We start from the raw sequence: 12,671 nt of genomic DNA, 5'->3' as shown, positions 1-12,671 counted from the left end.
ACCTCAGCACACAGCACCTTCTAAATGGACCTCAGAGTTATTGCTATTGATTGGCCTTGGGAATTGCTGAAGCACAGAGAGGCTGGGCTTTTAACTGGAATTCACACGTCTTTGGTGTCCATTTCAAGGCTTCACTGAACATTGATCAGCAGGAAATGGCTTCCCAATGGTAAGTGAAGACTAGGCGATGTGAATAATAAGAACCACAGCTCTTAATGTACAGCAAGTGCATTCAGAACCGTCTACGCCTCCAGACACACTGTAAATCCCTGTTACCTAGCTCACTGGCTGGGATCCATTTATCCATTATCCGGCGTTACGCCCTCCTCTCAAACTAGGCTTGGAATATATTCTGGACACCATGTAACTCTAACCACATTTAACCAAGCTGTGTAAATTAATCCAAAACATGAAGCCAATATGTACTAAGCTCCTTTTAAGAAAAATGGGCGGTGGGGGAGGAGTTCACAGCAAATGAAGGTTAAGGAAGGCTGCATCTGTTTGAGACCTGTCTTTGGGGAGTGACCGTAACTGCACCGCTTTTAGAAAGATTACCTTCCAAAGAGATGTGTAGTTCAGTGCCTGGAACTTTCTTTGCTGAAAGGCTGAAAAGAGCTTCTAAGTAAAACAAGTGGAACAAAACACAAAGAATCGCTTTAAGGATAATTAAAACTATTTTGGACTTTTTTATTTGTCAATCTGGTTTCTAATATAATTTTAGTTAAATGAAAGACATTCACAAAGAAGAGTAGGCATACATACATAATTTCCTCCTTTCATTCTAGTTTACATGCTGTTGCTTTTAGAGAGTGAAATTTCCTGGTTATTTCACAGGGATAGAAAGCCTAATTGACTTTACAGAGAGAATATTAGCCCAGCCTTTTCACAACTTCAACCTCTGCAGTTCACTATGTTCACTGGAAAAAAAACCCAAAATACCCAACAAAACAAAACTTAGAATAAGTGACACTGAGAACTGTTTCTTGGCCTACAAGATGGGAGGAATCTCCATGTTTCTAGAACCATCTCAAAATCCAGCAATTGCTGTAAATAAACAGACTCAGAAAATGGTGCAGCCCATCTAAGTGGGCTCTTAAAGCACGTTTTCATCTGGAAAATAAACTCCTAAGTGCCTGGTGAGTATTAATATCCATGTGCCCAGGTATCTTCATTACCGTCATCCAGTCTTTGCTCCATGGGAGGTAACCAACTTTTCAACATGGTTTCCCTATTTTATTGACCATGAGCTGCACATATCAGTTGTATATATAAAAAAAGAATACTGCTGTGAAATAAATTTAAAGTTTCCATCATGCAGGGTGTGTGCAATTTAGGCAGAGAGCCGCTGGGGTATGTGAAATAGTCACATTAGGTGTTTATGTTTTCTTATTTATAAGCCATTTCAATCACACTGGGGCATGGTAAGCTGCAAGTCACATCACACCTAGGTGGGAACTTGGGGCTTTATACACAGGAGTTCTGATTTCTCTGGCCCTTGGCTGTGTTGCATCTCCTGATGTTGACAGAAAAGCTCCCTGGCAGTCTCCCTGACTCCAAATCTAATAGTTGTACAACAATGCCTCATGTTTCCACACTCTTGGACTTGACTGCTTGGTTTCTTTTGAGATGACTTACAAGCACCAGCTGGAAAGTAAGACTTTCAATAGGTCCACTGACTTGGCCTGTATGTTTGGGTTTCAAAGTATCTGCAGCCAAGGATCCATGGCACCTCCCCATTGTGTTATGAAGCAGATAAAAAACAGCTCTATCTTACATACAAGGCAAAGAGGAACAGAGAGGGTCAGCCACTTGGTTGAGGTCACACAGCATGTCAGAGAGAGAAAAGAGCTTGCACTCTATCAGCTGACTCTCAGGATCACTCTCACCAAAACATCATTTTAAAAATGCCATCCATTGGTCTTCAGCCCAAATCAGTTGGACACACTGTTTGTTCCACATGAGGCGGTTCTATCGGGACTAGCAATTTTGACCTATTTTTGGCTGGCTCATTGGAATTCAGTTTAACAATTGTTGCCTTTCTCTTTGAAACCTGCTTGGGCAGGATGGTGAAAAGGAGGAAAAAAAATAGTAACAGCTTCCAATCAGGTACTGATCATTTGGAGATGTGAGATGTTAAGGGACCATGAAAACGTTTACACCATAAGAGAAAGGAGAGAGTGAAAAAGAACACATGGAAGAATAGAAAACAACAGATGGAGAAGGAAGTAAAAGTTTCACACTGACACAGCATTTTCCTAACAGGGACATGTGCTTTTCCTTTGGAAGTTACTACTGTTTGCGTTGTTGTGCCCAACTCTCAGCGCCATCTAGTGGCTGCCGCACAGATGTTCAACAACAACATGAAATCTACTTTTGGGCTCACACGAATTTCTTTTCCGAGCCTCAGAAATCCTGCTCCCGTAAGTAAAGGACGCTTGCTGGTCAAACGCAGGGCAACAGGGAATTTTCCAACAAAAACTCTCAAACTCTTGTCTCCAGCTTAACAAAAACTCTCACGCAACATGTTTCTCTCTTTTTTTTTTTCCAAGCAGTTGCTTCAAAGCCACAAGGGGAATTGTCTTTTATGCTAATAAGGGCCAGAGAAGAGCTGAAGAATATAACTTCTTACCTCCCGAGCTAGCTTCCTTGAGCTCAAGGGAATACGCTGAGAGCTCAGACTGGCACTGATTTTGCATTCATTCAAAGTCTCCAATCCTAGCAACTCAAAACAGAGATGCTTGGTTTGTACACAGATGTTTCCTGCACGAACAATCCAGAATCAATCATCAGCTTCCCCTGAAACTTTTGAAAAACCTCTTATTTAAAGGAAACTACCTTGTTTTGTTCTGGGTATCACTGAAAGAGCTACCACTAGCCTCTTAGTGCTCTACTGGTGAGCTGTTGCGATCAGCTTTGGCCGGATATGATCAACAAAGCAAGGCTGGGCACTGAGCTTGGGTCGTAATGTCATGGCTGCCTGGAAAGAAGAGGGCAGCATCCTTTTGTACACGTAAACAAAATTATTTAGCATTTAGAAGGTACTACATGTGGCCTTCACAGAGAGAGTCAGGGATCTGGGTGAAGACTGCAGTCCCATAGAGGAGATGTCCAGCACGCATTTGGCACGTTACTTCACTGCTTAATACCTTATCCACTGTGCTGTGTCCTGTCCACTGGCTGGGCTACTGCCGCCTTAAGGGCAGAGACCGTCTCAAATGATGCTGAGATGGGAGGAACACTGACCCCTGCAGCCATCCTGGTACCCTATGTTAGAAAATGTGGGGAGAAGCGTTAGGTTTTATCTTACACTTTTCTGTGACAGGAAAAAGAAAAGATAGAGAAGAGAAAGGGTAGGAACATTTTAGTTGAAGGGGCTATGTTTGATTGTTTTAATTTCTTAATAATTTTGGAAAGAAAGGGAAAGTGCTCAGACAATGTATGTAGACTAAAACTATCATGGGAAACACAATAAATAACAAATTTTCATCTGGTGTTATTCGTCAAGTGTAAAAGTGATACCTATCAAATAGGTTTTAAGAAATCGGAAACATTTTAAAACATAAAGTTTAAAGTTTGCTTGTTCAATTTGACAATATAGAAAAGAATCCTTAATGGGAGTCATCTTGGTCAAATTAATAATGTTTGTTTTCAATATGTCCTTGTAAATGTCACGTTGTTCTAATTATTTAGTTACAGTGAATGCTTTTCATGTTAAACCCATTTTAGGGAAGAATGATCAAGACTGTTTTAAATAAAGGGTGTTATGCTCCTGCTTGAGGCCAGCAACTGTAAAAGGGCAGTAATATTCCCTTTTGTTTTGTGACCTCGACTTAAGTGTGGATTAACTGGCCCTCTGTCTCCTTGGGAATGTGCCAGGCACTGGTGCCAGGGGCAGTGAAGATAACACGTCCCATCACTCCAGAAACTGAGATCCTCCAGTAAGTTAGCTATTCCGAAGTGTCTTGAATACATAACCCAAACAAACTAGAATTTCCATTTTCTCAAGGCAGGCCACTCGACCAACAGTACCATTTTAACCTCATCTTACCTCCTTCTAGGAGGAGAAAGAAAAGAGTGTTATTTAATGCCTCAAAACGCTGGAGTCTAAGAAAATTTTAACATCATTATTAAGTCTCACAGCCTGAACTGTAATGATCATAAATGTTGTCATTCTAGAAATAACTTTTGTGTCATCTTCTTGTAAAATAAATACATGAAATTATTTTTTGGATGCTTCAGTAGGAATGTTGTCCCACTGGTCTACAGAAACAGTCAATTAGTTTTAAATAGTTCCTTGCCGGAATTAGTTGATCAAGGCTCCTGAATAAACTGAGGTCTGGTCGACCAGATATGTCCATTCTCAGAGATGCAACGGTCAGTTCCCAGGTTGTGATGAACCTGAGCTTCAGATGTATCTGCCAAAGAAAGTCCCTGAATCACGGCCATGCGTCTATTTAGGATGGAATAATACATGGAGTAGTTCAGTTAGAATAGGGCAGGATTTTCCACATGATTCCAGAATAATAGCAATAACAATCGCAGTCACAACTTGACTTTACTTTGGTCCGTCCATTCAGAGGACACTGTCTGCTAGGATCTTGTCACAGGCGCATAAAGACCAGATAAAGCAAAATAAGAAGAGCAATCTAACTTATGCATTCTCTAAGAAGTGTCCACACTTCTGCTACCAACTATAAAAGACACAGAGCCCACACATCTCAACATCTGGCTCTAATTCCTCACCGTGGTGCTTACACACACATACAGTCTAACCCAGTATCTTGTAGGTAAAGCAGAGGGAAAACCTTTTGTCTTGGCTGATCACCAGGTATTGTAGCTGACAGTTACAGACACCGGATAGGTTTAAGACTAGAGACGTGGAGCAGTGTAATTGTGTAGAATCTGATCCAAAGTAAAACCAGCGATCCAACAGGGGGCTGCTTCCCCTGGGTCTGAAAGCTTCTCTGGGTTGTACTGATGGTTCTTTCACACAGGAGGGACCGCATCCCTCTGCCTCCAGTGGGAACTCTCAGAGAACCGGCACACACTGAGGTCTCTCTGAAAACTGCTAAATCACGGCTTCCCTCTGTCCCTTCCTTTCCTTTTCCAATGCACAGGACACCAGATAAATATCTTATGAACACGAACTAGTTACTACCACAGCCCATTAGAGGCTGACTCTATGTAAAAAGAAGAAAACGCGGGAGGCCGTGTACATGTGCATCGACTTTTCTCCAGGAAAAATATCCACGTTCTAGGGGCGCTGAAAATCGTAGAAAACGGGCCCTGTTCCTGTGGGTTTTCAGAACACCTCTCTAAACACACACAAAATATTCGACAGATAGTACCTACAAATGTTGACCATCGCTTAAACTCTAAAAGCAGTTTTTGTCTTATTTTTGTTTTGATACAGAAGGGGAAACTCAGCTATAAAGAAATATCAAAAAGTTTTGTTTTTGCGGCCATCGGTCTCCAGGAGTTTGGCCCCGGCTTGTGCTGATATCCGCAGGGCGTGCTCAGGGCTGTGAAGTCGCTGCTTCCGTGCCTCGCCCTCCTCCCTGCTCCCGCTCCCCGCTCCCTCGCCCCCACGTCCCGGAGCCAAAGAGCCGGCCCTCAGATGAGCCACTCCTTTTTGCTCTCGTCGATGGTCTCTGTGAAGTTGGGGTCGTTGTTCATGATGGCGGCGTCGGCGCTCTCGGCGGACTCCGCGCCCTTCGCCTCGTTGGTGTGGTAGGTGCCCTTGTGACGGAACATGTAGCGAATGAGGAAGACCAAGGTGCAGAGGATGGTGAAGATCACCACGGCGATGACCCCTGGGGGACACAGGCAGAGGGGCGAGAGGTTAGACGCGCCCGCGGAGCCCGCCAGCAGCCCTCGCCTGGCCAGCACGGCTCCCTCGCGCGGCCTCTCCCGCAGGGAACGCGCAGCTCCCAACAAGGAGGCCAGCCGCCGAGGGAGGCAGGCCGGCTTCCCCAGTCACTCCTGGAGACGCCAACACTCTCCTCCCGGGGCTGACAGAGCCAAGAGACAGAAGACCAGTAAGCCTTCAGATGACCTCAAAAACAGCCAACCAACTTGACCTAAGGAGGTAACACCAGCCCTACACGTCTGCCTTAGAGGAGACGGAGATACCACTCAACTCGGGACCCTATTACCAGACAAACACGCTACAAGAAAATGATGGAGCCGTGTCTCTCCTAAATAAAACGGTAGCAAATCAAACCCAGCAATACGTAAAGGGGAACAGATTATAACAAAAATGGTGTTAATTCTAGGCATGTAAGATTGAGTTAACATTTAAAAATAAAGCAATGTAATTTACCACATTAAGGAAATAAAGGAGAAAAACCTTTATCAATAAATGCACGACTAAAAAAGAAATATGAGAAATTGCAACACCCATTTATCGTGAAGCCTCTCAGGAAACTATCACTAGAAAGAAACTTTCAACCTTGAAAAAGGGCATCTTTGAGAAATCTGCAGCTAATATTGCACTTCATAGTGAAAGATTAAACACATTCCTCCTAAAATATGGAAAAATGCAAGAGTGTCAACTCTCATCACCTTAACTCATGACTGTACTAAAAGTTCTAGACAGTGGAATAAAATAAAAAGAAACAAAAAGTGTACCAATTGAGAAGGAGAACTCTATTCTCAGATGACAGGATTGTCTATGTAGAAAATTCTAAGCAATATACAAAAAAAAGTTGCTGGAACTAACAGTAAATTTAGCAAGGTGAAATTTATATTTTTATATATTAGCAAGAAATACTTGGAAATGAAAGTAATAAAATAGTGCCACTTAGAATGACCTGAACACAGCTGTTCAACACTGTACACTGAAAATCATAAAACCTTGCTGAGACAAACTAAAGAAGACCTAAATAAATGGATGCATATACCATATTTCAATGTCAATATTGTTAAGCTGTTCATTTATAGATTTAATGCAATCCAATGAAAATAATAGCAATTTTTTTGTAGAAATGTATAAGCTGATTCTGAATTTTATATGGCAATGCAAAGGACCCAGAAGAGTCAAAATAGTTAAAAAAAAAAAAAAAGAAATGATTGTAGAACTTACATTGCTTATTTCAAGACTTACTTTAAAGATACAATAATAAAGTAAGAGTAATATTGGCCAAAGAAAAATATGTAAATCAATAGGATAGAGTCCAGAAAAAAGACGTACAAATCTATAGACAATTGATTTTTGACAAAAGTAACATGGAAATTAAATTGGAAAAAAAAATCTTTTCAACAAGTGATCTCAGAATAACTAGATATTTGTTTGGCAAATGATGATTTTTGACTTTTATCTCATACTATATATAGGTATTAACTCAAAGTGACTATGTGTATGTGTTAGTCGCTCAGCTGTGTCCAACTATTTGTGGCCCCACAGACTCTAGGCCCCCAGGCTCCTCTGTCCATGGGGATTCTCCAGGCAAGAATCCTGGAGTGGGTTGCCATTTCCTTCTCCAGGTGATCTTCCCAACCCAGGGATCAAACCTGGAGCAAACCTGGGTCTCCCACATTGCAGGCAGATTCCTTACCATCTGAGCCACCAGGGAAGCCCCCCAAAGTGATTATAGACTGAATAATTAAAAACAAAAGCTATAAAACTTCTGGGAGAAAACAGGAGAAAATCTTTACAACCTTGGGGTTGGCAGACTTTTAGAAAGGATTGAAAAATATCACAAACTGTAAAAAGGTTAGAAAGTTGGACTTTATAAAAATTAAAATCTGCTTTTCAAAAAATACCACTAAGAAAATGAAACAATGAGAATGCAAGAAGAACTCTTACAACTCAAGAGAAAGAAGTCAGACTATCCAATTAAAAGAGGAGAAAGATTTAACTAGACACATCACAAAAGATTTGCAAACAGTGATAAGCCTGGAAAAAGATGCTCATAAGTCATCATATAGTTGCACATTAAAACCTCAGTGAGGGGGCTTTCCCGGCGGCTCAGTGGTGGAGAATCCACTTGCCAATGCAAGAGACACAGGTTTGATCCCTGGGCCAGGAAGATCCCTTTTGCTGTGGAGCAACGAGGCCCGTGTGCCACAACTACTGAGCCCGCATGCCACAGCTGCTGAAGCCTGGGGCCCTAGAGCCTGTGTTCTACGACGAGATAAGCTGCCACAATGAGGAGCCTGGGCACCGCAGCTAGAGAGTAGCCCCCCACCCCCACCGCAACTAGAGAAAAGCCTGTGCAGCAAGAAGACCCAGCACCGCCATAAATAAATACAATTAAAACCAAAAAGATACTATAAACAGAAAAAGACTATTAAAAACAAATAGGGCGCAGTGAGTTACCACCACTCATCAACGAGATGGCTACAAAGAATGACAGTACCAAGGGTTGGCGAGATTGTGAAGCAATTTGACCTCTCAGATATTGCTTATGGAAACATAAAATGGTTCAACCATTTTGGAAAACTATATGGCAATTTCCTGTAAAGTTAAATATCTACAATAACCCAGCAGTTATACTCCTAGGAATTACCAGAGAAACTAAAACTTTTGTTTACAAAGGCCCGAACTTGGACAAGAATATCATAGCAGCTTTTGTCCAAACAGCCCAAGCCTGGAAATAAACCAAACATCTATCAGCAGGAGAGTAGATAAAGCAAACTCTCCTTCATTCATACAAAGGAATACAACTTGGCAGTAAAAATAAACAGACCGTTGGTAATACACGTCAACAGATTCTCAAAAACACGTTGAGGGAAAGAAGGCACAACAGATTACATACTATGTGATTCCATTTCTGTGAAACCCTAAAAAGAGGCAAAAGAAATCCACGTGACAAAGGCAAGCGGAGTGGGGGAGGGGCGAATTACAAAGGGGTACGAGAGAACTTTTAGTGGATGGAAAGTTCTGTGTCTTGATTGTGGCTGTGGTTATAGGAATATGTTGCAGAAGGAAATGGCAACCCGCTCCGGTATTCTCGCCTGGAGAATTCCATGGACAGAGGAGCCTGGTGCTGTGCAGTTCAAAGGGTCACAAAGAGTCGATCACGACTGAGCGACTAACACTATAGGCATATGTGTTTGTCAAAAGTCAGTGTTACATTTAGATAAGTGCATATTATGCTTCAATAAAGTTGATATTAAAAAAGCAAAATAACAAGGATAAGGATTATACCAGAACTCTGAACAATGTGATTTAAGCACCATTCCTGAATGTATTTGGGCTTCCAGGCGGCTCAGTGGGTAAAGAATCTGCCTGCAATGCAGGAGACACAGGAGACGCAGGTTCGATCCCAGGGTTGAGAAGATCCCCTGGAGGAGGAAATGGCAACCCACTCCAGTATTCTTGCCTGGAGAATGCCACAGACAGAGGAGAATGGTGGGCTGCAACCTACAGGAGAGAAGCAACTGAGTATGCACGCACACATGCTCGGAATATATTGGGATTCTCCAGGCAAGAATACTGAGGTGGGCTGCCATTTTCTTCTCCAGGGGATCTTCCCAACCCAGGGATCGATCTCCCGCATTGCAGACAGACGCTTTACCGTTTGAGCCACCAGGGAAACCCTGTAATTTAATAGTCACATATATGTAGGTGTCCTGGAGAAGGCAATGGCACCCGACTCCAGTACTCTTGCCTGGAAAATCCCATGGACGGAGGGGCCTGGTGGGCTGCAGTCCATGGGGTCACAAAGAGTTGGGCATGACTGAGTGACTTCCCTTTCGCTTCTCACTTTCATGAATTGGAGAAGGAAATGGCAACCCACTCCAGTGTTCTTGCCTGGAGAATCCCAGGGACAGGGGGGCCTGGTGGGCTGCCGTCTATGGGGTCGCACAGAGTCGGACACGACTGAAGCGACTTAGCAGCAGCAGCAGCAGCAGCAGCATGTAGGTGTCCACTTTCTTCCTGTGGAAAATAAACCTACCGACTAGCTGAGTTGATTGGCTGAGTTTAAAATCCTTCATATGCTTAACACTATTAGCCGTCCTCAGAGAGACAGGAAACATCTTTATAAAATAAGGTGGAAGAAGCAGAGAGAGAAGAAGGCAACAGGTGATATTTACTGATCCAAACACGAGGAACTATACTAGAAGAGTCAAACTATTATGCAGGTTTCTATGGTGGGAAGAAAAGCCTGGAATATTCAGATACTCTGGCTTATTAATGGTCTGATAATTTTTATTAAGATAACTGAAACCAGACTGGCATAGTCCTTCCCATTTTTGTAGCAAGCTACTCTGGATCATTTGGGATGCAAGAGGATGATGAGGGCATAAACAGATGTCCTGGCTGTTGCCATGTCATGTTGCCATGACAGCCTGCTTGTGTATTCAGATGCTGGCTAGCTTCCTACTACTGTTCTTTTCCTTTTTTAAAATAATAAGTCAGCATTAAAAAACAGCCAGGTTACATTTACCAGTTTCTCCACATCTGTACTTCTCAATCTTCAGCCATATTTAAACAGCAAAATAAATAAAGTACAAGCCTAGATGACCCCTTTTCCTCTAGACAGTGCTTTTATTGAAAATGACTACTCCCCACAAGTGAGGAAGCGTCTGTGCTGTGCGTCACCTACCTCCGATGATGGCCGAGTTTCTGTTGACTCCATTTCTTATGGCCTGGCCTTGTCCTGGGTTATACGGAAAATCAGCACTGGCTGTAGAGGAAGAGATAAGAAGTCATGTATATCATTTATCCCGGATAATCTGATATCTATTTTTTCCTAAAATCCTTCAACACTGCCTGTTTTCCCAAATGAGACCTCTGTTTCATTTAAACCCATTTTGCTATTGTTGCCCACAAGAATCACAGCCACCTCAATGCCTGCTGTTTTCCTTTATACAAGGCCCAGACGAGCACCATATCTCCTTGGGAGGAATATTAAAATTTTTAGAACAACCTGAGCAGGACTGTCGGTTGTTGGTTCCAGTGACAGACAAGTTGAGAATACTTCTTAAGTTTGGCTGAAATCTGCCTCCCAGCCACTTTGATCCCTTTCGCAACTGATGGAGTTGGGTATGTTTGCTGAGGAGCTTTTTAGAACTTACAGTATTAGTTTTAATTGCTAAAAGTTAAAAAAATTTGAAGTATCAAAGTGAAAGTCGCTCAGTTGGGTCCGACTCTTTGCGACCCCATGGACTATACAGTTCATGGAATTCTTCAGTCCAGAATACTGGAGTAGGTAGCCTTTCCTTTCTCCAGGGGATCTTCCCAGCCCAGGGATCAAACCCAGGTCTCCCACACTGCAGGCTGATTCTTGACCAGCTGAGCCACAGGGAAGCCCAAGAATACTGGAGTGGGTAGCATATCCCTTCTCTAGGGGATCTTCCCATCCCAGGAATTGAACCAGGGTCTCCTGCATTGCAGGCGGATTCTTTACCAACTGAGCGATGTATAATATTATATGCTACAGGTGTACCATATAGTGATTCACAAGGTTTAAAGGCTATATTCCATTTATAGTTATTATAAACTATTGGATATATTGCCTATGTTGTACAGTCTATCCTTGTAGTCTTATATGTAATATTTATACATAATAGTTCATACCTCTTGACACTCTACGCTTGTACTGCCCCTCCCCTCATGCCCTCTTCCCACTGGTAACCACCAGTTTGTTCTATACATTTGTGAGTCTGCTTTTTTGTCATATTCACCAGTTTGTTGGGTTCTTTAGGTTCCATGTATAAGTGACATCATACAGTCTTTGCCTTTCTCTAATTTACTTCACTTAGCATAGTACCTTTCAAGTCCACCAATGTTGTTGCAAATGGCAAATTTTCACTCTTTTGTACGGCTGAGTAGTATTCCATTGTACAGCTGGACTACATCTTCTTCAGTCATCTGAGCATGGACACTGAGGTTGCCTCCATATCTTGGCTATTGTAAATAATACTGCCATAAGATGCTGGGGTGTATGTATCTTTTTGCATTAGTGTTTTTGTTTTAAAAAGGAATCATTTATTTAGACAAGTATCTTATGTGGCTCCAGTAAAATACTGTACGCTTCAGGAATTTGTTAGGGGATGATATCTCCTAAGTGTTGGGAAGAATATTAACTGCCTACTAACTTTTCTATTTCTGAACCTATTTCAACAAATCTTTGCAGCATGCCTACCACGTGTCAGCTGCCATTCTAAGTGCTGGGGATATACAGCAAAGAGTAAAAAAGACGAAAATTGTTATTAATGAGAACTTTTCATGCCTCACTGAAGAATTTGGTTTACATAGTAAAAATACTAACCTGAAGCATGGATGTGATTTTAGTTATGACCCTGTCTATGTATAGTGACTTGCCTGAAATGACAGTGCAGCTTCCATGTTGTAACTCACACACTCAGTGCACACAGTGAGATTTGGTTATCAATCCACATATTCCCTGAGGCCAAACACCCTTCAAAGAAATGAGTGGTGCTTTTCAAGAAAAAGGCTTGAATTTTCACTGCTCGTCTTGGGCATGGTTTCAAGGTCTTCTGACGTTGTATTTACCCTTCTCTGAACACTGTTTGGTCCATGTCCTTCTAAAAAGTCAAAAGCTTAATAGCTTGTAAATGGCCTAATTGGGATTATCACCCAGGCAGCATTAATTCCAAAGTCGATCGTCTTTCCTATATTACCTTTCAAGGGCTAGGGCGACATAGACAGGTCAGCTGTTGAGAAAACCCCAGCTCTCCGACAGTTCAGCTCAGGTAGG

At 42.3% G+C, this 12,671-nt stretch overlaps 1 protein-coding gene across 1 annotated transcript in view; it reads right to left on the bottom strand.

Annotated features, from left to right (window-relative positions):
- Positions 1-661: 661 nt before the first annotated feature.
- CNTNAP2 (contactin associated protein 2) overlaps positions 662-12,671 on the bottom strand; it is a 1,413,967-nt gene continuing 1,401,957 nt past the window's right edge. The window contains exons 21-22 of the mRNA XM_040259921.1: positions 10,554-10,634; positions 662-5,813 (exon numbers count right to left, since the gene is read on the bottom strand). Of these exons, the coding sequence (XP_040115855.1) occupies positions 5,614-5,813; positions 10,554-10,634 (281 nt within the window). The 3' untranslated portion in view covers positions 662-5,613. The remainder of the gene's footprint in view (positions 5,814-10,553; positions 10,635-12,671) is intronic.

The sequence above is a fragment of the Oryx dammah genome, unplaced genomic scaffold (genome assembly GCF_014754425.2).
Source record: "Oryx dammah isolate SB20612 unplaced genomic scaffold, SCBI_Odam_1.1 HiC_scaffold_18, whole genome shotgun sequence".
Classification (NCBI taxonomy): Eukaryota; Metazoa; Chordata; class Mammalia; order Artiodactyla; family Bovidae; genus Oryx; species Oryx dammah.
Note: the sequence above shows the minus strand (reverse complement) of the source record. Positions and strands in the feature narration are given on the sequence as shown.